This window comes from Aptenodytes patagonicus, chromosome 3, assembly GCF_965638725.1.
Source record: "Aptenodytes patagonicus chromosome 3, bAptPat1.pri.cur, whole genome shotgun sequence".
Taxonomy (NCBI): Eukaryota; Metazoa; Chordata; class Aves; order Sphenisciformes; family Spheniscidae; genus Aptenodytes; species Aptenodytes patagonicus.
In genome coordinates, this window is record NC_134951.1 from 87,623,362 (window position 1) to 87,649,543 (window position 26,182).

General features: G+C 43.3%; 1 protein-coding gene across 1 annotated transcript; it reads left to right on the top strand.

Annotated features, from left to right (window-relative positions):
• The first annotated feature begins 218 nt into the window (after positions 1 to 218).
• GPR137B (G protein-coupled receptor 137B) lies at positions 219 to 25,942 on the top strand. The gene is made up of 7 exons (XM_076334160.1): positions 219 to 705; positions 9,234 to 9,283; positions 14,329 to 14,551; positions 18,348 to 18,501; positions 20,599 to 20,723; positions 23,665 to 23,789; positions 25,332 to 25,942. Exons 1-7 carry the CDS (start codon positions 337 to 339, stop codon positions 25,441 to 25,443), a joined length of 1,158 nt encoding a protein of 385 aa, XP_076190275.1. The 5' UTR covers positions 219 to 336; the 3' UTR covers positions 25,444 to 25,942.
• The last annotated feature ends 240 nt before the right edge of the window (positions 25,943 to 26,182 follow it).

Below are 26,182 nucleotides of genomic sequence, written 5' to 3' on the forward strand. Positions count from 1 at the left end.
CAGGTAATTTTCCTTAGGAAAAAAATCAGCAGTAAACCATTCAGGGTCTGGTGGATTTCTTTGTTTCTTGAGGATGGTAAAGATTCGTGCACAAACAGCAGCAAAAGGCAGCTTTCTGAGCTGTTCCCTGCCAGTTGCTGACAAAGGCAGTCCTAATGAATCATTCTGAATTGTGATCATGTGCTACCAGCCCACAGTGAGCTGCCAAAGAGGAAGTGCAGCTTGTTTTCTTTCATTTTCTTGATTCCTATGCTGTAGGAAGATGAAAGGAGAAGGAGGAGGAGGCAACAGCAGCAGCCAAACTTAATAAATAATTCTGACGATTCCTGATATCAAATGGAGGCCCCTGAGTGGGACCCACTGAAAAATGACACCCTTCCGCCGACCCTGACGCCAGCTGTCCCTCCGTATGTGAAGTTGGGCCTGACCATTGTATATACTGTTTTTTATTCACTGCTTTTTGTGTTCATCTACGTCCAGCTCTGGCTGGTCCTTCACTACAGGCACAAGAGGTTCAGTTACCAAACTGTCTTTCTGTTTCTGTGCTTGTTTTGGGCCTCTCTTAGGACTGTGCTCTTTTCATTTTACTTCAAAGACTTTGTCACAGCAAATTCTCTCAGCCCCTTCATCTTCTGGCTTCTCTATTGCTTCCCAGTCTGCCTCCAGTTTTTCACCCTGACCCTGATGAATCTTTACTTCACACAGGTAAGCAACAGATATTTGGTTGATTAAATCTGACAGAATGGTAAAGCATTATTTTGTAAAAATTATGAGAAAAATGTGATTTCCTAATGTACCTGGGCAATGCAAAAAGCAAATTTCAGTTATTTAGTTGGGAATTTTTTAACTTTTGATCTATATGCAAGTGATCAGTGTTACAATGAAACTGGAGCCTGAAGTGATCATTTCAGGAATGGCCAATAATATATCTACTGTCTATTAAATGGGTGTCATTTAACTTAAGGGTTGGGGAAAAAAATGTATAGGAGAGCTTGAAAGCTGGACATCCAAATGCTGTTCTATTATTATTCTTTATTATTGTTATTGTTGTTACTAGACTTCATAAACCTCCCGGCTTAGCAGACCTGATCTCTGTGTGCAGTCAGAACTGTAATTTCTAATTTTGCTGGCAACCCCCCACCCCAGTTTTTCATAAGTTGACTAGCATATTTCTGAGTGTGATTTCTATTCTTTGTGTGTATCACAATCAAAACTGTTGATCGACTCCTACTGTGGACCCAAATTTCCTATAATGATCTGTATTACAAACAGCAGTGACTCCAGACCCCAGTTAGGGCTAAATGCTGTACAGAGATACACCCTCTATTTCAAGGACACTGTGATGTAAAGGTCAATTAGCTGTATAGTGGGGTAAAGGAAATAGTATCTCCATTTCAGAAAGAGGTCTTGAGACTGTGTCTGTGCTACGGACAGCTAAGAAGCCAGATGAGTTAGGCTGCATAGCACTCCAGGTTGCTGCAGTTAGACTTGCTTGGAAGTATTTATGGTGAGCTTGGGTATCTTGGCACTGGGCTGCAGGATGGGATATTGGCATGCTGAGGCAAAGAAAGGCTGCTGGGCTTGCCTAAGATCTCACAGGAAGCTTGCGGGAGGGCAGGGACTGGATTCCCTATCTCCTCAATCTCACTACAGTGCCTGGAGCAGGAAGCCAAACCTGCACTCCGATGACCCTTGTCAAAGTCCACTTTCCCAGTGCAGGGGTGGTTGGCCAGGAGAGCACCAGCCAGCACTGGAGCAGCCCCGGCAGTGCTCAGGATGCTTTGGGTGTTGCTGCCTGCCCCACTTGGAACCAGCTTGGTGCCTGGGTCTGGGTGCTTCTGTAGTGCCTACAGTGTTTAACAGTGCTCTGTAGTGATTACAGGCCTGTCAATTCTGAACAGCCTGGCTGGAGAGATCAGGCTGCTTGTGAGAACTGCCATCCCAGAGCTGAAAAAGCAGCAATAGTAAGAGGATCACTTGAGTTGTAGAGGGTGTTAAATACTTAGAACCACATACACAGTTTTGTGCTTAGTTTTACTTTTCTGCATTCAGTGTCTGAAACACTTGCTAACTCACCCTGCTCCACTCCCTGGGACTTGAGATATATTAAGGGATTACAGGAACCTTTCATCTACATGCTACTCAAATCCAGCTCAGGCATGTGGTGACCTATGCTTTATCCCATAGCTATTGTGAGAGTCATTTGATAATGGTGTGGTTCCCCAGGGGCAAATGTCCATCAACACACAGTCCATCCCCATCACAGCAGCTGGGACTAAGTCATAGCCCTAGGTCAGATTCTTCCCTCAGACACACATGTAGGGCTGCTATGGAAGTCTGGAGGCAGAATGCAGCATCCTCGCTCTTTGCCAAGAGAAACTGAGCCTGGCATGAGCACAGAGGGGGCACAGCAGTCTGCACTGTGCATTAGAGTGCCAGCACTCAGGGGCTTAGCATTGCGGGTAACTGATTCCTTTCGTCTAAGGAAGATCTAAAAAGAGAGCATACAGAATGCACACGTATGTCCTTTTAACTTATTTTTGACATTGCTGTCTGATATCATTCAGGAAGTACAAGTCAGTGGCTGGAAACAGAAAAAATGCTAAGGCTATTGGTTCTGCCTTTGAGACAATTTCTGCTTTGTCACCATGAGTCCTCATGATTGTCCTCTGAGCCCCTCTGTAAAAGAGTAATAGTTACCTGTCTTGAAGAGCTATTGTGAGGCTTTTGAAACAATATTTACAAGGGACTTTCAGAGTTTGTGGTGTGTGTCATAATCTTTAAAGATCGTGGGCCACTGTAGACAGGCATATTATTAGTACTGTTGTTTGCTTTAGAGCTCATTGCTCCCAGTGAAATCTCATCTCAAATATCTCCCCAGCCAAAACAAAGCCTTAAGAAATACAAGCACAGCCATTGTAGGAATATAATGTAAGACACAGAATAAGTGCACATATTTTTAATTCACTGTCATTAGTTCTTTACTTCTAACCATTAAAAGGTGGTTTGTCTTGAAATTCAGCATCTTCTTGAGACTGTATATTTAATGTGCATCTAGCTTTCCACAGTAGGCAAGCAAGAACTGGTGTGAAAGGGGTGGGGAGAGAGAATTTTGTTTTCAGTAATGGCTTATAGCTTCACAGACCTGTTCAGAAACAACTTTTATCCTTTTTTCTGTAGAAGGAAGGCAAGAAGGGTCTGCAGCTGTGCCTCATTGCATGAAAACCATGCTATTTAACTGGTGCTTAGCTTGAGGGAAAGAAGTGATCTGCGTATAGTATAGGGACAGAGGACTGGAAGAGACCTCATGGGTCTCTGGAATTTGCAGGTGTTTATTATCTGCTGTATGGCACCCAGACATGTGGCACTGTTAGGAATACTTTTAGACATAGATGTGAGAAGAAAAAGTGATTCCAAAAATATTGCAAATCCTCCTGGCCAAACAAACAAACTCATTTGGCAAGTGCCCAAGGGCATTTTTCAGAATAATAAGCACCTTTGAACTTGACAGAAAGCTAGCCACAACTATTCTCTTTTCAATAGGTATCCCAAAGCAATGGGGATGCAAATTTAGACTGTATTTTATGTGTAGCAAGACAAGTAAGCCATGATGGCGTCAGCATAGCAGGGGTTGTTCCCAGACTGGAGCATCGCCATAAGCAGATACAGCAGAAAGAGCTGTAATGCGTTGGGGCAGGTTGCTAAAGTGGGGGACCAGTGGATGGAAGAGAAGTTACAATCAAACTACTTTTGACTCAGAACAACTCCTGAGTGATCTTTGGATTAAGAGCCAAATTCAGGGTCCTTTGCTATGGTCTTGATGCCCTACTTATGGCAGAATAGAAGATAAGGCTGCTGCAGAGGCTCATATAATATTAGCTCCTCTCAGAAATCACATACTGCAGAAAATACGTATGATTTCTAATGAGAGCACTACATTTATTAGAATTTATTAATCCTATGTCGGTATTCATTCTCTTCTAAGGAAAAAAAATAAGATTACCTACCCTCTCAGGATAAGCCTCTGTCTACTTAGAAATCATTAAAATAAATCTCAAGTGAAGATGAGATCCAGTGGCACTTTCATAAAACAGTAGCCCAATACTGGCAAGTAACTGCATCCTACCAAGCCAGAGCAGCTCCCTGATCCTGATCCATCAGATAGGGAGCTGAAGTGTGTGTTTCCACCTACAGAGACCGAAAAGCCTATATATATGTTTGCCTCACACCTGCAGCTCTCATGGGTTTATTTTGCTGCTTGATAAAGCTAAGACTGTAAATTGGCAAATAATGTATTTTCAACTTTAAGTGACACCAGACAGTGAGGACTCAGGCACTCTTTTGTTTAGGTCCCGCCTAGCCAAATCTTCCCTGCTCCTGACAAGGGGAGATTGAGGTGAGTCTTCCAGCTTCACAGTCAGTGCTGTGGGCAAAAGTGTAAAGAGCAAACCATTTGGTGGGTTGCAAGCTTAATCATCAGGTTGGGTACTTCTCCAGGACCTAGGGAACATGGTGCTGAGCTAAAGATCTGTGAGGCTGTATGAGACGAGAAGGGCTGGCAGGCAGATTTACCTCTCCTTCCTCCTCCCTAACCATCTTCCCTTTTCTCTGGCATCCAGACTGAGACGCTTACCCTGCCTCCCAGGCAGGGCTGATAAAATCAAGGACTTTCAAATGAAGAGAAATTGTGCAGAGTAAGACAGTTTAGAGCGGAGCTGGCCATGCTGGAAGTGCCTGGCAGGGCGGGGTAAAACCAGCAGAAGGCTTTCGGAGAGGTTACATGTATCTCTGGAACTGGGGTACGTGTTAGCTCTGGGAAGACAATTAAGAGAACTTCTCATCCTCTAATTACTGGGAATAGCATTTCAAAAGTAATACCACCAGTGAGAGAACAGAGGGCTTTTTAGTTAGGAGAAATATTTATTTTTTAGTAGAAATGAATACACCGTATTTTATAAAGCTTGTCATTAATTTAAAGCATGCTTTAGATGTACATAGAACTACACAGGAGTCTAACTACGGATAGTAAAGCATCAGCAAATATGTTTGGCGTAAAACGTTGCCCTCGGTATTGGTTCTATAGGAGACAAATTGCAACTGCAGACTGACTGGCTGTCAGCATCTGACATGAAGAATGAGGTCATTTGACTCAGAAAATAATTTGATAGAAAGGCTACACATTCAAGTTTACTGTGGCTGCCAGCCTCACAATGGTACCTATCCTTTCAGGACTATTTTTACCAATGTACACAAGGCTGAGTATGGTAGTGAGTCACGTTGCCCATGTCTGTAGGCCCTACAAACTGTGTAGAGTTTAGAGAGTAGAGGGAAAACTTGCATATTTTGGGGAATCTGATCCAAATGAAAGAAAGAACATGGGAGAAAGAGAGAAAGGGGAGCATGGGCCTGGGACTGGAAGATACACAGCAGAGGAAAGGTGTACGTGCTGATGGTGAGGGACTCTGGGCCTGAATGAGGTTGTGGCATATTTTCAGAGTGCAAAGAGAAGTTTGCATGGAGTGTGACAGAGGAAGAGAGGGGCCGTGTTGAAAGGAACTGGGAAGGAAAAGTGCACGCTATGCTCCTTATAGAGTTTTTGAAACGAGAACTGGTAAATAAAGCTGAACTTCATTCCTGTGCAGGGGGCCAGCTTGAGACATATGCAAGCACTTAACACATACCTGAGGCTTTTTGGTAAGCTGAGCTGCGGCTCCTGTAAAAGTGAATCGATCAGCTAGCACTAGAGGTACAGCAGAGGTTTGTGCCAGCCATCACGTCAGTTCAGCTAAATCAGAGCATGGACTGAAAATTGCTCCAGTGAGATTTTTTCTCTTTTGCTCTGGGAATATGTGACTTGGCTTTGACACCTGTTTCACCGATACTTACAGGGCCAGAGAGGCTCCTGATTTAACTTTCATAACTGTAGCTGGAACACCCTTAAGCTACAGCAGCCTGGACCTCTCTGCCTTCTCTGCTGCCCAGCAGCTCTGCAGAGCTCTCTGTGGCAGAGCTGCTGATGGACTCCCATGCCATCCCCACTGCTCCTCTGCTGGGGCCTGGTAAAATGTCTTTAAGGTCAGCTGTTTACATCAGTTCCTGCAACAGAAATTTTCCCTGGCTGTATGAAGGGCTTTTTGGAGTCCTTTTGTACTGCTGCAGTTTTATAAGCCAAACATATACCTCAGGGGAGTGGAGGAGGGAGTGTGAGAATCTCATTTGAGGTTTCCAGTCCTTTGGCAAAAACAAGGAGTCAAAACAGGATATTTCTCCTTTAAAGAACAAGCGAACGGGGAAGCGCTTTTAAGAAGAAAAAGTAACCCTTTAGACATTAGAAAATTAGCAAGGAATTTCACAGTTTTCCATGTTGCTGTTCATCTTGGGGCCCTCTGAAAGGTCTTTTTTAAAAAGTCTTCCTTCTGCTTGCTGTTTAGTCTATTCTTAGGTATAGCCTGGTTTGCTCTGGTTTGCTGGAAGACTTGCTTAGATGACTCAGATATTGACTGGAAGCTTTCTCAACACTGTTGTGGGGAGGGGCCATTGAGCAACACATTGCTTGAGTTAAATGGCTGTTAAAAGCAAAAAGCTGCACCCACGCACATAAGGTATATTAAGATCAGCTTCTGACATCCTTACTCCCACTGAACAGCCCTTTATTCTGTGACAATCGCATTGCTTCCAGCAAGGCTACTCATGAAATAAGGCCCCATCAGTGTTTAAGCAAAGGTGGCAGAACTTGACCGCCTGTGTTTCTGTCTAGCAGTGAATTTGTAAGAGTGTCCATGCCTTATACTGTAGCTTTCGTTCTGTGTAGCATCCATTTTCTATGCAGTGTTCATTTTATTTCTTAATGATCATTTTGCTCAGGTAAAATTCAGAAACATTTATCAGCTGGGACAGGCCCACCAAATGTAGAATCACAGTAACAGCTGTTTTGGTGAGCTCGCATCTGGAGATCCTGCTGGATCTGCAGCAGGAACATCATGTTGGTTTTATCTAAGTTATCCACGGAGCTTTTGCTGGGTAGGGCAGCCTTGGACTGGTTTATGTGACAGGACTGCCCTGTGACATTATCGGGATGAGTGGATCATTTTTGGGGAACCACAGGAGATGGTATTCAGGAACTTGTGAATTTTCTAGGTTTTGTGGACCCAGCACAACTCATTGCCCACTGCAAATTGCTTGTCTTGTGCAGTTCTTTGCACAGGCTCTAAACACTTCTGTTCAGTGCTACTCCTGAAAGCTGTCAAAATTAACGGTACGATATGTGTGAGTAAGTGCTACTCAGAACAGGTGAGGATTGTGGAATGGCCCTAGAGACAAGTTTTACTTGTTTAGTTTCACTGAGGTCAGGAATCTGTTCCCTCCCGCTTGCCCACAGCGTCTTCCAGAATAAGCAGGGTAGGCAACAAGTCTTGCACAAAAAGCATACAGGAAGTATTTTGAACCCCATCTCTTCTCTAAAAACTGACAGCCCCTCTTTGTGCACCACAAAAATGCAGAACATTCACAAGCCTCTTGTACCTCTCCTTTCAGTAGCAAGTAAGTAAAACAACATAAAACTTCTTCCTGAACTCCTGTGAGAATTCATGATCCAGGAATTTGGAGAATGAATCACAAAAATCTTCTGTAAGGGATACTGCCAGAGATATTAACTATTTGAAAACAGTATCAATGGTTGCAGAATATTTTTAGAGATTTTTTTCCCCAACTTTTCAATTTTATTCTCAGCTGTTATTTTTCTAGGGCCTGCTGAAAAGCTCAGTGTTCTCTGCTGGTTCAGCTAGCGCTAAGCAGGCTGATGCGTCACAACACTAATTTCCATGTCAAGGCAGCTGTTTATGGTGAATAGGAGTTAAATGACAAGTTGTTCCAGGAGCACTGGAACAAGTGAAGCCTGATGAAGACATATCTATGTCTTATGCTTGACTTTGAGCTTTTTCCATAACTGGGGCATTTCTTACGATACTTTGCTATGCAGACTTTCTCATATTGGGTGATGTGTAGGATCATTATGCAGGGTTCTCCTCACAGAGGTCATATATCAGATGCATTTATAGGATCCTTACTTCTGTTGGGTCACTAATTTTTAGGAGGGTGATAAAGAGTCATATCTTTGATGCTTCAAGTATTTTTCCATCAGTTCTCTGACCAGAGTATTTTAAGATTAGTGGGGGGACAGATAAACAAGTTGACAGGCAGACACATGCCTACACATATACAGTAATCATGTAAGTCCTGTTTCCTTGGGAAAGCATGATAATCATAGCAAATATTATGCAAGCTATACTAAAGAGCATGCAAAACCAGTGACATGGGTAAGGCAGGTTAACTTGAGGAGAAAACCATTAGGAAACAACCCAGAATAAGTCATACAGCATGATTTTTGTCATACTAGCAATCAATGCGCTTTGGTGTTGGTTTAAATGAACATTTGTAAACTGAGTGTGTTTGGAAACCATTTTAGCTTATGAAAAAGCAGTGGTGCTTCTCTGTAATTTCTTTAATAAATAAGATATAAAATATGCTAATATATTTTTGTATAATTTCTGGTGGTGGTTAAACACCTGTGACTGATATTACCTAGCTACATTGCAGAAAATAATACGTCAGTATTTTGTCTTTTCTGTTACAGCAAGGTAACTACTGGGTATGAGCACTCTCTCTGTAAAAATACATATTGTTGTATAGTGAACAGACAGTCAGCAGAAGCCAAATATACCTCTGACTAAAACAATGAGTTTTGTTCTCAATGGCATGCTTTTGGCAATGTAACATGGACACAAATGTATATATCCAATTTCAGGCCAGGGTACTATGACAGGCTCTTCACTTGAATGGAGCATCTGACCCAGTATGCCGGTATGAGCTGGTCTACGTGAGAGACATGTACTGTTAGGTCATCTAAGAGCCTAATAATTACTTGCCTCTATGATTATACTGGCATTGGTCCTCTTGTGAATACTGGTATAAAGGACCTTATTCACAAGCCAGAGTAAGTGAAAATAATGGTGTAGACAATTTGTATACAAGTACATCATGATCGCCTGCTGAGTGGTTTTAATACTTTGCTTAGAGCTTGCCTGCCATGGATAAGCAATAAATGCAAATCTGTTATCTAATGAAACCTGTCATTACATTTCTTGTGACCTGTGAGACAGGATTTCTGCGGATCACAGCGTCTTTCTTTACTTACATGTATCCTATGTTTGATGCAGTATTTTTCTGTTTTGCAGGTGATTTTCAAAGCTAAGTCAAAATATTCCCCAGAGCTACTGAAATACAGGTAAGAACTATGCAAACATTCAGTGTGGTAAAGAAGAGTAGCCATGCTTTTTGAGAAACACTACATCTTTGATAATGTGGCGCTTATATCTCAGCTATTCATATTTATATACCAATGTTTTATGATGATGGTTCTGAGGCCAGCTTCTTCCTATGACATTTAGAAGTCTGTGTCATTTCCCAACACAAGCACCATTTCTAAACATTGACATATTTCAAAGGCAAATATTTCAAATGCAAGCAGAAAACACTCACCCTGGTGATTTGTTTACAGGTTTTTACAGTTGTATTGCTAGGTGAATTCAGATCCAGTGCTTTGGTAAAGGTAGCAGACTGATGTATTTATTATGACAGGAATGAGTGGGACTGGGTATGTATTAATCTGTGAGGTCAGTGGAAATAAAAGGCTCGAAAGTTTTGGGAAGATGAGAGAAGAGTTGTGAAGGGAAAGAGGTAGAGAGAATGGATTCAACTTGATGATGTGTTTGGGAGTTCACAGATAACCTCCCCCAACACCATAGAGTTGAGGTTATGGTAGCTTTGCATTTAGGTGGAGAGATTTGTTTGGGATCTTGTTGAGCAGGAGGGATTGTCAGGAATTACTTGAAAGCTCCCCAAAGGGCAGTAATGTCCAGAAAGCTGAGGAAGAACTCAATAAATTAATATTTATTGTGGCAATGCCTAAAAGCCTCAGTCAGGGGCAATGTTGTTTAGGCAGGGGAAGAGAGAGAGGTTGTCTCCATTCTGAAGAAAAAATTTACAATCTGAAATCAGGATAGGAAAGCAGAGTAATTTGAAACTGAAATCTTATTTGCTGACTGTTCAGGAGAACACAATACTGTATCAACAGGTCAAATATTATGTATTGTCCTTGCTCTGGAAAATTTGTTATCCAATTGGATTTTGACACAGCTAGGGAGGCGATCATCTTGAGCAAGTGCTTCAGAAGCCATGTTTGGTAGAATGGCCGTACAATCAGAGCAGGCTTAGGGGGGGCTGTGCTTGGGCCGGTGAGGGTATGGGACACGCAGGGTGTGATGGCTGACTGAGGGACGTGGACTCCATGCTGAACCACAGCTGATGCAGAAATTGTCAGGATGGGAACAGAGAGGCTGCGTCTATTTTGGTGGCCTCAGGAATGCTTTCAAGTTAGTGGGTCTGTGTGCATACCTTGGCCACATCCCAAACCACAAAGGGCAAGAGCTGGATGCTCCCTGGTAAACACCGTGGCATACAGATACATTCACCCCCCTTTGCGCTCTGGTTTCTGTGGGAAGGAAATGCAGGAGTATGGGCTGGCAGACAAGCACAGCACACACCAGCCAGGTCCCCAGCCAGCCCCCAATGCAAGCGTGCCTGCCCCTGATGGTACACATAGGCAAGAGGAACAAAGAGGATGGCTTTGCACAAAGCCTGGGCTTCGGGTCAGGGTGGTATAGGGCAGGTCTGTGAACATGTTCCTGGCTGGCTTTAGAGGTGAGAGGTAGAAGCTTTGAACCTCCTCTGTTACTGATGTTTGTGGCAAGGCTTTATTCCTGAAAACTGCTTGAAAAATGTCTTTCTTCAAGCAAAGGGAACTTGTGATATTTAGTCAATGCCTATGAAGTGACTACATTAGCACCCTGCATGTAGCTCTCAGAGCGTTTCCGTTCCTAAACATTTATGTATTGTGACTGGAATTACTTATGCACAGACTACCCTCCCCACAACAGCTCCATGTCCACCCTGACTTTTGCCTACTGCATTTCTAACACAGATCACTCTTGGATCTGGTCTAGCCTTTTCTCTCTTATTCAACTCTGTTGGTAAAGGACTTCAGTAATATTTTGGTTTAATATCTAGATCTCTTAGCATGCATGTGGTTATCCTGTGTAAAAGAGCCATATAAATAAAGCTGACCTCGTTTCCTATCTTATACAGGGCAACTGAAGTGGTGTAATACATGCACACCCACAGCTGAGGTCCTGAATCTTAACAAGCTGGTGAAAGATCACAGAATCACAGAGTGGTTTGGGTTGGAAGGGACCTTTAAAGATCATCTAGTCCAACCCCCGTCCCATGGGAAGGGACATCTTTCATTAGATCAGGTTGCTCAAATCCTCATGGAGAGATGGATGATGGATGATAGAAAGATGGATGGTCTGCAGACAGGGGCTGGAGTCTGCGCTTACTGAATTTGATTTTTCTTCATTGCTGAATGTTCACGTTTTGATTTTTTTTCCTCATTTTCTTTAATAAGTGTCAGACCTTATGGCCTGGTATTGGCATTTCTGCAATAGATAATGGCAACATAAACAGGGCAACAGAGAGGTAGGACTGCGGTCTATGTATTGGCACAGGTCTCAGAAATCAGAATCATTTCAGATATGGAAAAAACTGATAAAATCCTATCAGAGATCCAGAATCTTAAGGAAATTTTACTCAGCACAGCCTTCGTGATGTGAGTCACTATGGCAAAAGAGCTCAAGGCAAAGCCTGTGCCAGCCCAACTTCATATTTAAACAGTCTTTCTGCACGTCTCCCTGGGCTTGGAGATTTCTTACAGTCACTGGGGTTGGATGAGGCTTGCTGTGCTCTGTGTGCGTGCCTTGTTACACATGAGCTTCAGACACTGCATGGTTTCTGAGGAAACCACATACAAAATGTAGTAGTTTCAAACAGATTTTCCTGTTAAACAAGGTAAAACTCACTGCATTCATCTGAAGTTTGATTTTAAGCTCAAAGAAAAACTTAGGGGTGCATCCAGCCTGACATCCATCCCTGGCATGTGCCTTCCCCGACTAAGCCAGATTACACACAGCTCCTTTTAAGGGACTAGCCCCAAAATGGGGATTAGGTACAATAGGCTTTTGAACAGTCACTGGTGCAATCTGGAAGCACCTCTCCTGCCGTGCCTTTCTATTTTCTAAATAAAACCCATATGCTTATTCATGCCTTGTAGGTGCCCTTGTAGTTGAGCTGTAAGGATACATTCTGCCTTTAAGTGAGGAATGCTTTCTGCAGCTGCAGAGGCCCAAAACTGCCCTAAGAGACACAGCCTGCATCTCCATCAGTGCTTATTCAGAAGTTCAGCAACAATGCTTCTATTGTCAAAACAGGCAGCCATTTCCTCAGCCACATCATGTTAATAAAGGGGATGGAAGATCATTATGTGAAGAGCTGCACAACTGACTGGCCATGACAGCTCACCCTGGCACGTATGGGAGTGTGTGGGCATGAGAGCGTGACAGTGCTTTTTTTTTGCTAAACTCCACCAAGGAGGAGCCTGGCCTGGAAGCCTCTAAGCCTTGCTGCTTGCAAGCCAGCATCAAGAGCATGCAGGCTGCGCTGCAGCAGAAGGTCCCTCTGACTAAGCTGAGCAAAAAGAGAGCATGTACTTACTGTCCCGCAAGTAGGCAACGAGCATACCTTTCCTCGTAAGCCCAAACCCCACAAGAATATTTTACCTGCACTACAATGGGGGAGCAGAGATGAGGCTATTAAATAGGCTTTGGGAGGTGAAGGCAAAGAAGACACATGACCATCACTTAAAGACTTTTGAGATATTAATAAAAGCTGTAAGTGTATCACCACTACAACTGGGAACCGCACTCTCCAGAGGAAGCTATGTGAGAGAGGAGCTTCAGGACTGCAGTGCTTCCAGCGTTAGACCGTGAGGTTTAAAGGAACTACCTCTAGCTGCTTATCCTAAAAACAGAGCCCTGCCCTGTAAGGTTAAGAATGAGCACAATCTTCCCCCTGAGAGGGAATTTCCGTGACAGCATCCTCGCTCACTGCCAGATATAGCTGGAAAGAAGGGCACTGTTTCACAAGCAGGGACTTTTAGGCTTTCGGTTCTCCCTGTTACACATTTTAAAAGTCTCAAAGTCTCTCTCTCTCTCTTTCTTGCCCTCTGAAAAGAAGCCAGCTATGCTTCAGCTTTGTAGCTGGGTTGATGCTATCCCAAAAGGATATGAATGTGTGAAAGAAAAAGATCACCATTGGGTAAAGTATTTTTAAACAATCAGAATTTGATTCCTCAGGGACAGTCTGGATGTTTGTTGTCAGCCAAATTCAAAGTTCCCAGCAAGCATGAAAAGCTGTGGCCAAAACCTCTTGTTCAGTGACTGCAAATTATGACCCTTATCAGTAATTGCCTTGGTCAGCAGTGATAATGAAGTAAGCAAACACCTGAAATGGAAACATGCTTTTTTTTTTTTAAAGTGAAAAGCTCCACAGCTGTGTGTAGGAGTAAAGAGGAATTAGAAGCAGCTTTCCTTGAGTATGTGGTATACTTATATTGCAGGTATCAGTGCTGAGTAGGTGGGAAAAAACAGACAGAGAAAACCAGTCCAGCTTCTGTCTGTCACATTTCTGTTCTAGCTCTGCTCCTGTGGTTGCGCAAGCAAACCTTTTTCCTGGCATAGACAGCAAAATGCCAACCCAGAATCAATATGCATATTTAAATTTCTTGATGTTTCTTTCAAGAGGTTGCCCATGACCAAGTTATTTAGGAAAAGGGACAAAGATGCAGGGGAACCAGTAACTCAGATTTTTCCTACTGTTAGACACTTCCCTAATTTAATATGAAATTTGATGGCAAACATCAGCAGTCAGTGATGCTTCTCATGGCAGTGGTGGTGTAGCAAAACCAGGATCAAAACCAGTCCATTCCAGGCAACTCAACCTTTTGCAAGGTTTCTCCTGTCAGTGAGTAGTCAGAGGGTTTGTGCTGTATATGAAGTGCACGCTCTGAGAAAGTATATGTGTATTCTAAGTAGTTTTTAAGAACTGTGCTGTTGTATTTCTGCTGCAAACACTCTTCCATGTTTTGCTGCTTGACATTAGTTTCTTTACTTACAGCTTATTGTGTAACTGTAAAAACAGGTTCGAAACAAGCTAAGTTAATCTCTCCAGCAATCTGGAGCACTTTGATTTGGGCTCGGGCGGCTGGTCACTCTGGCAGCCCAACACATGCAGCTTTCATTGCTCAGAGTGCAACTTCCATCTCATGACTGACATTTGCTGAACAATGTCGCTAAAACTGTTTTCTCCTCACTCTCCCAGGTTGCCCCTCTACCTGGCTTCTCTTTTCATAAGTCTCCTCTTCCTCTTGGTGAATTTAACATGTGCAGTATTGGTGAGGACACAGAATTCAGAGAGAAAAGTCATTGTCTCTGTCCGGGTGGCAATTAATGACACGTTGTTTGTGCTGTGCGCTGTTTCACTCTCCATCTGCCTGTATAAGATTTCCAAGATGTCTTTAGCCAACATTTACTTGGAATCCAAGGTAAGGTACATTTTCAGTTCTTTTCAAGTACCTTCTGAGAGACAAGGGCAGTGCAAGGCACAGTTTTTTTGATCCCCTGAGAGCTACTGGCCTTAAACTTCACAGCTTGCGCTTGGCTGATCATCCTGCTCAATATATGAATTAAATACTAAGTGCTAGCGAGGGTACTTTTGGCTAACACCAGCGACCCCAAAATATGTATTTTTGAGGCAGAGTTTACACAACTTATTGGCTGGAGTTTCTCACAGCTATTTTTCAAGTGGATACTGCTTTCTCCAGATCCCCGTCTGAAGACCACTTCATTTCAGTACTGCTATTGAAAGAAGCGGTCTATACTTTGGGATCCTTCAGCTTGTCAAATTTTTGACTGATTAAGTTAAATGTTTAAGGTAGCAGCATGCTGAAAATAGGCCAGTTAGAGGAATATGAATCTCCCTTTATACATTTGCATACTGCCCTATAGATAATGAGAATGTGTTTTAAAAGACTTAATGGATTATAAACTCAGCCAAGTGGAGAGAAGGGGAAAAAAAGTCTCTCATATTACTCTACAAAATGTTCGTTAAAGTAATATTGTTAGGTTTACAGCTTTGGACACATTCAGTGGTCAAGGCACTGGGTGGCATCACGTAAGCCTGCAGTGTTTATTATAAAATCAGTGAAGGTGGTTTGTACTTCTAAATAACAAAACGGGACTTTCAAAGGTCCTTGCAGTAGATAGTTAAATCTTAAAATAAATTATTAGTTTAACCAATAGCACATTATCTTTACCACAACAAACCTTTCAAAAATGTAAGTTTCAGCTACTATTTAGAAAATCTTATAATAAAATTCCTCTCTCCTTTTACTTAATCAGATGAAAGGAGTGCTTTTCCTGTTTAAGCAAATCTGGCCGTACTGCACAACAACTGAAAGTTCAGGGCTGAATAGAGGATTTAAAAACACAGCTTAGTTTGTTTTGTTTCTTTCAAAAGAAAGTTTCTTTCAGTCACTTGCTGACCAAAGGGCATGGGCAATGGATTATTTTTACTAGTAAGAAAAGTTTTTCTACTGCCGCAAATCACAGAAGCGTAAATCTCTGCGACAAAGCAGTGTTAACCTAAGGGAGGCTTTGGTAGATTACTTTGTTCCGTTTTCTCCTCCTGCAGGAAACTTGATCTTCTTTACTTCAAGCTATTTCACAAAAACCAAACAAACACTAACATTATTGCAGACAGGAAAGGACAGAACGCTCAGCTGATGAAAGTTTGAATGTGGAAATGAGAATCAAAGAGCGCTTTGCTCCTTTCTGCTGACCTGAAATGGGAGTTCCTCTGGGGACTTCCAGTAGGATTTGACTGCGCATACTTAGGGATACAGGTGGCTGGAGCTGGCAGTGAAAAAACATCCTGGTTTAATCTGCTACTGTTGTACTGAAAAAACTAGCTAAAGAAGAAAAATCCATTCTCTGCAGTGATATGATAGAAGTAGTGTTGGAGATAATGAGTGCTCTGCAGTGCATGTAGATAGGCATCGGTACTGGCAGCCTTTTAGTTACATCTCCCATCTGCTGGCACGTATCTTCTGACCACATGTGAAAACACATTCACCTCCATGACCTGGCATGGGGGACCGGCCTGGTTCTCTGTGCCAAGGCTACAACAGCACAAGGAGGTGCACAGCCCTGCCCTTAGGTGCCGACTTGGGCCAGTTCTGTGCTAGCCAGAAGCATCATGTAGTGGGACATGCTACAAACTCAGGGCTCCCCCTCTTTTCTGTAGGGGCCTGTGACTGAAAAGGATTCCTCTGGCTTTGCTTTTACTGCTGCACTCCCCCTTCCCCAGGCCACGAAGTATATTTGACTGGCAGCAAAACCAGGACACTTTTACCCCCTTTTTTGTATGTGGTGGGATTGAAGTTTGTTAAATTTAACTATTAACTATTAAAGAATGACAACTATGTAGGGAAACCTCTATAGGGAAATAACCGACCCCTCTCTGCTCTTCACTTCTGCTATCCCCAGTCTGTAAATGCCCCTGAGCTGGGATATGGTATGTGCCAGCCAGCAGCTTCTCTCTGCTCTCTCACCCTTGGTTTCCATGACAGCATCACTGACTTGCTGGTACCGAAGGAGAATAGAGAAGTGTTCAGCAAACATTTCCTTTGTGGCACTTCCTGCTTGCTGGTCTTGCCACAGCTTTCACCACTACCTAGTATGTATCTGGCTTCAATTCCCGTATAGCAGCAGGCTCGTGGCTCACTCCTGACACGGCTGCAGGTTATGGCCCGGTACTCAGTCAGAGAGGTTAACTGCACTGGGGATTTTGTAATACTCCTGAGCCTGACTGTTCCCTGAATCAATATTATTTTGCTGGGAAAACAGGCAAGCTAGTTTTCTGCAAGCTTTTCTGATTACTCCCTGAGCTCCTCTTTACTGACACCCATCAGGGAACACCCAGCCCGAGGATCTTGGCTGGCAGAGTCGCAGGGACAATAGCCACCAGCTTGGGTGAGCCGCAGAGGGGCCCTGGTAGTCTCCTGAAGGCCAGGGATTCAGGATGTGGTGACTTGGTGACTTTCCCTGATACTTCAGTAGCCATTCTGTAATGTCTGTGCTCTACCTGCCACAGCGCTTTGGACCTCTCCTCCTTGGCTGCAAACCTGGAAGCAGAGTGTGTAAGTAAGTGCAGGGAATAGGCTGCCGACCTTCCTGACTCCTGCACTGGTATAAAAGGTCCTGTGAGGGGAGGAGCAACTTCCTTCTTGGCCTCTCCCTCTCACACAGATGAGAGGAGCCCATCGTCCTGGTGTGGGTCTCTGCCAGGAGAGAGAGAGGGCAGGGCTCATGAAGCAAATGACTGCAAGGTATTTTGCTTCCCTAAAAGCACACGGCGCTTTAACCCATCTTTCCTCCTTTGGCTATGCAAAGCACTATTCCAGAGCCAACTGCACAGAATTTACTTTGAGCTTCTTCCTTCAAAGCCAGTCCCATTTTTGTACATCTGCCTGCCTCCATGATCAGACTCACACTGATCCCTGTAGCCATGGCTCCCGGATTCTTTCCCTTCTTGCTGCTACAACAACTCCTGTGCTGGAGTCTCGGTCCCCCACAGTGGTCAGGTGTCTCACTCCTCACACTGGATTAGGCTCTTTCCCCTGCTCTGTCCATTTTTCTCTCTAGGGCTTAGGAACTGTTCTGATTTCACACCGTGCAGTCTCATTCCTCCCCTTGTGCCCAAGCTCCCACTCACAGACTGCCCTGCCATGGTGACTCTGCCCGTAGGCCGTGCTTCCGCTTTGTCTCCTCTGTGTTGACATTAGGTAAGGCAGGATGTTCTGTTCCTGTCTGTGCTGTGTTTAACTGCTGACCATTACGATCTGCTCTGTACTTAGGAAATAGGTGCACAGCAAGCAGTTGTAAAAAGATGCAAGGTTGCATCATGCTAGCTAGCCAGCATCTGATACAGGATGCTCTAGAGCTAATGCACAGCTGAAGGCTGAATTCTCTTGCTCCATGTGATACCAAGTGTAGATCTTAGGTATTTTCATTGCTCTGAAAATAGCGCTTCTGCAGTAAGTTGTAGGAATTAGTTGCAGCCCATCTTGGTAAGGGCTGGGACTGCTACCATTGCCTGGAACCCACTGTACTGTTAAAATACAGGAATATATGTAGTATAGGATATACTGATCAAAGAAGGAAAGAGAAGAAGTCTGTCTGCATTAGGCAGAGTAGCATGACAAACCCTCGAAGTTCATGCAAAGCAATGTTCTTGTCAACAGCCCTTATGAATAATAACCTGTGTTTAATCTCTTCCAGGGCTCATCTGTCTGTCAGGTGACAAGTATAGGAGTGACTGTTATACTACTTTATACCTCACGAGCCTGTTACAACTTGTTCATCTTATCATTTTCCCAAACCAAGAAAGTAAATTCTTTTGATTACGATTGGTACAACGTATCAGATCAGGCAAGTATGAAAATATTTGCTAATGAGAAAAAATCATTCTGTATGTGATGGATGATTTCCTAAATGCTATGACAAGAGGAATTAATATATTAAAATCCTATTATTTTTTTCTTTTATTCAATGCACTAAGGTGGTTTTGCTCCGGGAATACAAATTTCTGGTAATTTCAGAATAAGGAGGAAAAAAACCCCCAGTGCTAAAAGAAAGAAGTAACCACCAGCCACATAATTAAAAAAAAAATCAATCTTTTATTTACCTTGATTTTATTGTTAAAAAAAATCCTTTTATTAAAAAAGACAGGTGTTTTGTCCATTAGAAAGAATGCACTGTACCTGGAGAAGCAGAAAAACAGTACTTGATTCCACTGAAATGCTCAGTTCTGAAGTCATAATCAAATCCCCCATTGCCATCCAGGGCTGTGGAGTTATTTACCTGAATTCTGTCATTAGCGTGATACCTTCTGTAGTTTGAGGATAAGACTATGATTCTTCCCAACCTTTAATTTCAAGTGACAATTCAGATGATTGAATACTAACAGTGATAAAAACACTGAAGGAAATAGCAGTTGAATATTATGGAATTTGGGCATCCAGCTCCTTTCTCTGCTTTGAAGCATGTAGTTAGGTCCCAGTACTTTTCCAGCTCTGTCAAGGCTGGGCAAAATGGCAGGCCTGGGTCTGGACCATGAGTACATTTTGTTTGGCCTCAAGACATGTGACGTCTCCCCACCCTCTCAGCAAGCACCTGCAGACCAAAAGCAGTGCTCCCAGCCACGCAAGGGCCTTGTATTGCCAGGGTGGCCAAGCAAACCTGCAGCCATTAATAATTTTCTGCTGAGCAGTAGATAAAACTGTAAAGAAGAAGTAGGTAAACGGTAGGGTAGGATTGCCCAGAGGACCTCATTATGAGTTAGTTGAGTAGGGTCTGTCAAGGGACCACTAATCAACCCTGCTGCGGTGCGGAGAAGAGGAGTGCAGCTGGGTGGTGCCACTCCGTGTAATTAGAAGACGCAGGTTTTAGGCAGAAGGGCTCTAGGTTGCGATTCACCCCCTGAATCAAACATTTTCCCTCCTGTTGTTGGGGCTTGGAGTGTTGTTGCTGCTGCTGCTGCTGCCCCCTTGCAGGGGGCGCTTCTTGTGCTGACTCCTACATCTGAAGTAACAGGGGCTGGAACTTTGTGGCCAGAATATTTGGTCCCATTTCCCCTGTGGAGGCAGCCCCGAGGTTGTTCATAGAGAGCTCAGCAGAATGCTTTAGGCCTTAGGTCACTACTACTGATTTTTGAACAGCTGATCTGACTTGTGACATTAGGGTTGCCTGGATTTTGGGGTAAATGATTTGAGCCATAGGTAAAGGGCCTGGAACTACGGAGGAGGTACTCAATTTGATACCAGAATCAAGAGTCACTTTAAAAAGTACAGCCCAATGTTTGGCTGTGGTACTGCCTCAGGTCACCTGTCAGAAACATTACCCTTTTCTCTTCTGTACAAAACACACGAAAGGACAGGATTTGCCCTCTGCAGCTATCGTGAATGGTGGAGGGGAAATCTGAACAAGTTCAAAGCTAATGCTAGAGTAACAGCATGGTTATTCAGGCTAACAATGTGCATCAATTTGAAGGGATGCAAGCCTTAATTCTTAAAAGCCAGATTGCCAGCAATGCCCTTGAAGACCTGGGCATTGATTGTTCCTTCATATGTTATTCCCAGCTAGAAAAGGACTGGAAAACTAGTTTCTCATTACCTCGATTTGATCGCTTGATGAAATGGTTGCTTGCCAGGCTTTTAGACTGGGAAGACCCCTGCATTAAACTTTGATTTTGCTGGAGGAAAGAGAGGAGGAGGAGAAAGAGGGAGGAAGAAAGGTAAAAGGGAAGTCATGTACCCAACAAGATAGAATATTGATTTTTTTTTTTTAGTATGCCTTTAATCATTAGCCAGGTTAATCTGGCTTTACTGGGTGGAATTTCTGGCCGTGTTATCAAGCATTTCAGCCACTTAAATATAGGTCTTCATAAGAAGACATGTTGCCTCCTGCACCTTTTAAATGAGCTGCCATCTTTATTTTTAAACACTTTTCTCTTTGACTTTTCAACAGGCAGATCTGAAATGTCAGTTGGGAGACGCGGGTTATATAGTGTTCGGTGTGATGCTTTTCATCTGGGAGCTCTTGCCTACTTCCTTGGTTGTGTATTTCTTCCGTGTCCGAAACCCTACAAAAGATCTAGTAAGTGGAATTTGTTAGTGTATTCGTTAGTGTAATGTCCAGGCAGGTCTGGAGGGCTCAGCTTCTGAGGGAGGTTTGCTTCTTTACGTTTTGACTTCTCTTTTTCAATGTGTCCTTGACAGAATACAAGCAATGCAAACTTCCCACTTCTTCATACTAAGTCCTCATGAGAGAAACTCATCATATTTACCCAGAAGGAAGACAAGGTGCTTCTCAGGCAGTTTACCTTAAAAATCAGGAAATTTAGGAACATCTTCCCTTTGGGTTAATACGGTACTTCACTGGAGTCAGTGGAAAAGGAGATTGTTATCCAAAATTGGGCTCTTTCATCACATCGCAGTGAAAATGGTTGTGTGCTAACTGTTCAATGGCCTGCATGAAATAAGAGATCAAATTCTTTCAGCCCTGTACCCATTGAATTGTTTCCATGTCAAAGACCAATAGCCATAATAAGCACTTGCTGACATTTTTGTTTGCTATTTCAGCAGAGCAGAGATTAAGGTGTGAGTTGTAAGGATAATTCCCTGTAAGTATCCTTAATATCTAGGTAGTTAATAGATGGACAAGCATCTTTTTATAGCTGCAGGCAATGTCTCCGGGTTAGCATAGGATATGCTGGTTGACAGGCACATGGGGAATATCAGCCCTGCACTAGGATTACCGAGGTAATGTCTCTGTTTCTGTAGGCCAAACCAAACCAAAGCTAATACTCCCCAAGAAGGATGTGAATGGTAAATTCACAACTAAAAGAGAAGCAATTAATAGAATAACTTTTTAGAGAAGGCGATGGTTTTTATTCTCACATGCAGATTTCAGAGACAATGATAAAGCCAAGCTGAACAAGGAAGTAACAAAGCCCCACCTGTATAAAGCCCTTCTTACTGTTCACCTGTGATACTTGACATCGCACTAAGAAACCCCGTGGACCCCAGTGTCCATCACAAAAAAAAATCTCAGCCCCACTCCTGCTTAGGAATTTGCCAGGACAACTGCAAAGAGAAGAAATGTTTTAAAGTACAGTCCAGTGGTGCTGCTCTTCTAAAAAGTGACCACAGAGAGATCTCATTTTTATTTAAAGTGAGTTTAGTAAGGCTAGACCTGGTGGTCAAGTCTGGATAGTGTGGGAGAGATTCACAAGAGAATGAAAGTAAGGGATGTGGTCTAATCTCTCCTTTCAAACAGCTGATCACATAAAGACTTGGAATCCTACTCAAACGAGAGCTCAAATGGAGTCAAACAGGCCGCATTCTCCCAGCAGTCAAAGAGCACTGCAGTAACACATATAACATTATATTTTTGCATTGTGATTTGCAGAAAGCCTTAAATCTCCAACTTCATAAAGATGTAGTTCAGAAGAGCCAATCAGTGGTATCACTTCTTTTATGGGTACCTTTTTTAGGATAGATATTATCTGTCATAGTGGATAGGTCATATATGGATTTTTTCTACACAAGACAAATATTTATGCTAACCAATATCACGGTAAGAGGAAAACTGGAAACAACAATGTTAGAAAGAAACAAAAAATGAAGAGATTGTGTAGCAAGGCAAAACTTCAGTGCAAGCGTGCCACAAGAGGGAGACCAAGGGCCACAGGACTTTAGTCTAATGTGTTCAGTAGGCTAACTGTTACAGCAGCTAAGTATCAAATGCTCCAGTGGTTGAAAATAGTTGGCCAGAAAGCATGGGGTTAGAATTAAAACAAACCCTCTTTTAATTAAAAAAACCTTAACAACAACTCTGATTGAGTAAAAATCCAGAATGTTCTTTATTTTTAATAAGGAACAATCCCAAGAAATGTTGTTCTTTGGTTTTACGTTTCATTCAGGACTTCAGAAACAAGACGTTTGAGTGGAGGCAGCCTGCGTTCAGCACTGTTCAAATGTAAAGCTCCACTCCGCAGACGATTATAGCCTGGAACGAGCTGTCTGTCTGCTTTGGTGCTGACACGGGGTAACTGCAGTGCATGTTAACTTTGCCTTGCCGTACCTTCAGCCAGACAAATGTTGGAAATGGGGAGACGACAGAGATGGACCTATTTTTAGTTCATCTTTGTCAAAGTTATTTAACATCTTAAAAATATGGGGAGATTAAATTGCTCTCCTGCTTAAGGCCAAGGAGAAGATGTCATCTTGGCTTACCCGCAGGTGCAGGGAACCCTGTTCCCTGGGGGTGGAAGCAGTGGATCAGTGGAAGAGGCTTAGCTGGGTCCTAGATGTCCCTCTGCACTGTTTCCAGAATCAGACTGACCTTTTGAATCTTGTATGCTTTCTGTTTTGATTCATAGGGATATAAAAGCAAAATGCTTTGTAAATGAAGGAGTGACATGTACGCCCCTTTCTCTCTTTTATCAAAGGACCCTTCCTTGGGATTTGACCCTCACAGCACTGTAGGGTGAAACTGAAATTGCTCAGAGAGGTCCTAAGGGGCTTTTCAGCTGTGGTTTCATTAAGCAGGGTGCCAAGGTTCAACATGATCAGTTCCTGAGGCAAGAGAGGTAACGCGCCAGGAGGGAGTGTTACAAATGTGGGAGGTAAAACCGAATCTCTTTAGGTGTTTCATATCCTTCAGCTCCTCAGCTGCTTCCCTACTGCTCACTTCAAGTCAGCTGGCTAAAAGCGCAAAGTGTCCAGGATGGACAGGAATTCAGCAGACAGGTTAAATGCATACTGGAGGGTGGTTTCAGAAATGGGTCGTTATTTGTTAGCTAGAAGGAAGGAAAAGGAAAAGCCATTACGATCAGTAGACCATCACTACACTGGTAGAGAAAAACAGAAAATGCAAAAAGATTTCTATTGTCTACAGCAAATGTAAAATCGCCTGTTTTATTTTGGAAGCCAGGAGGTAAGTCAGCAGTGACTTCTTTTAGAAGTCAGGCGCCGAGCAGTTTATCTATCTATCTATCTGTTGCATGTACTGACTGAGGTTTCCGTTCCCTCAGGCCAACACAGGAATGGTCCCAAGCCATGGCTTCAGTCCCAGATCTTATTTCTTTGATAACCCTCGAAGATACGACAGTGATGACGATCTAGCGTGGAATATTGCACCACAGGGGGCACAGGGCAGGTGAGATACAAGAGGGAACTGCTTGCTTCCCGTAACAGAAACTGGAGGAGGAAGAAGTCTCTCACACTGCAGAACACTAACGTAAATTGTCTAGCTCCACTCGTTGCATAAATTCCAGGGGGTGAGGGGAAGCAAAGGGGGAAGCTGAAGTGGCAAGGCAGCACCGAGTGACTGTAGGGATCTAAGGGCCCCACAGAGACTGCAAGGACACAAGAATGAATACGGTTACATAATTTAAGAATTAAAGAGCATGCCGCTCTTTGAAAAACTCAGGCAGATCTTTGGGTTGCATGTTTCACCCTCTGTTTCTTCCAAGAGTGGCCTAAGAAGTGCCATTTACTAGTTCAAGTGTGTGAGCAAGGCAACCTAGAAAAACAGCCATCTCCCTGTCTTCAGGGAGAGCAGGGAAAAGCTCGACGGCGCAGGCAGCAGCTTGCGATGGTGGTAGCGAGAAGCCTCTCAACTTAGGTTGCCCTGTAACGTGGCTAAATGTCTTGGGGTTTACCTGAAATGAAGGGGGCATTTGCTTTCCCACTTGCTGAAAGCTTGTGCGAATCCACCTAACTGCTGAAATCCCGCACAACCCAGAACTGGCACAAAAAAGCCTGTTTCCTCTGTGTAACTGTGAGCTTTAGGTAAGGATTCCCTTCCAGGAAGGAGCAGTTCACAGCAAGAAATGATAGCACCCAATGCGGAGAAGGAAAGGCACGGCCAGGACACTGTCCTGCCCGGAAAGGAGGCTCAGTCATGCGTTAGTCATTTGCTTCTTCCTGTATCTACAGTGTGCGAGTAGCAGATTAGTGTAATCAGTCATCTTAAATTGAAGGCTAACTTGCTAACTGTAGCTAACATACCTGGATCTAGTTCTTGTCGCTCATTTAGCTAAGATTGCGTAGTCACTGTCTCTGAGCCCATACCATGATGCAGTAAAGTTGGATATTCACTATTTGCAGTTATCAGTCATCCTACCCCTGCATTAGTTTTTCACGTAGGAGCTAAACCCATTGAGGCTGCCGGAGGCGGTGCATGCCAGGCTGGTACCCAGGCACCCCCCCTTCCGCACAGAGGCGTGAGACACCCAGCTACACTGGTGACACGGGCAGAAACCAGCCACGTGCGTTGGCTCGCACTGCTCGTGGGAGAAAAGCCAGCATGCCAGAGCTGCTAACCAAGTACCGGTCCCTTGTACATGGACACGGGAGGTTTAGGTCTGTCACTGACAGGCCCTTGCAGTGCTAGGACTTGACATGGATTAGCAGCACCGCTTCTAGGGTTTTCAAACACCTTCTGGATTAGCGAAGCAGAAAGGGGAGGAGTCCTTAGTGACCTAGAAGAATCAGGAAACAGTGAGTTGAGGACACTTGGGCCAAAATGATTGACAGATCAGAAAAATAAATAGCAGCCCGAACCCCTGGTTGGGGTTTTATTTTTGCACTTCAGTGTGAGAACTACAGCTACGCGATTGCATTTTGCCCACATTCACTAACCAGATATCTACAGAACCAACCTGCCAGTCACCAATTCTTCTGTTTTCTTTTCAAGTTTCTCTCCAGACTACTACGACTGGGGTCATCAGAACAACAGCTTCATGGCTTACATCGGATCCCTCCAACAAGAACCAGCACTGGACACAGACCGGCCGAGCCCTATATAACTTCAATCAACGACAGCGTTCTAGGACATTCCAATATTAAAACAAATGTTCTCAAAAACAAAGCTTAGCAATTTTTGTTCACCTTTTGGTTTTTAGAAGTGTTCCTATGCACAGATAAATGAAGAAGTTGTCTGTGCCACGAGCTTTTCATAGTTCAAGAAGTATAAGCTAATGATTTAAACTTTGAAGACTGTTCTAATTAATACCTTGTTCTAAGCCATGGTATTTTTGGCTTTGAATAGAGATGTTAGAGGGTATAATTTAATCATTTTATGCTCATTTTAAGAGAGCAAATTTCATGAAGTGAAATGGCATAATTATTTTCTAAGTATTTTTATTTTTACACTGTGTATAAGGTTAGAAATACATGATTATGATGAATATACTGTAAACACATGAATGGGTTGTTCAGATGCATGACAGCAAGCCATTCTTACAGGCACATCAAAGCCTGTAAGGGAAAAATATCAGCCCAATTAAATATTGTCTTTTCAAGTTATTGCTGCAATCTCGGAGCACAATTTACTCTTTGGATCATCACTGGTTACTCAGCGTGGCAAGATGGCTGGAGGCTAAAAGTCATCTATGCATCTATACTCTGATTTCAAAACACACGGCATTCTGAGAAAGAAAATTGTATCTTCTCAGCAGCTATAGGGACAGTCTCAGAACGGTAACGATGGGCATCTGCTCTGGCTGGAGCACTGTGAACTGCAAAGCAGGCTGAAAATTTGTAAGT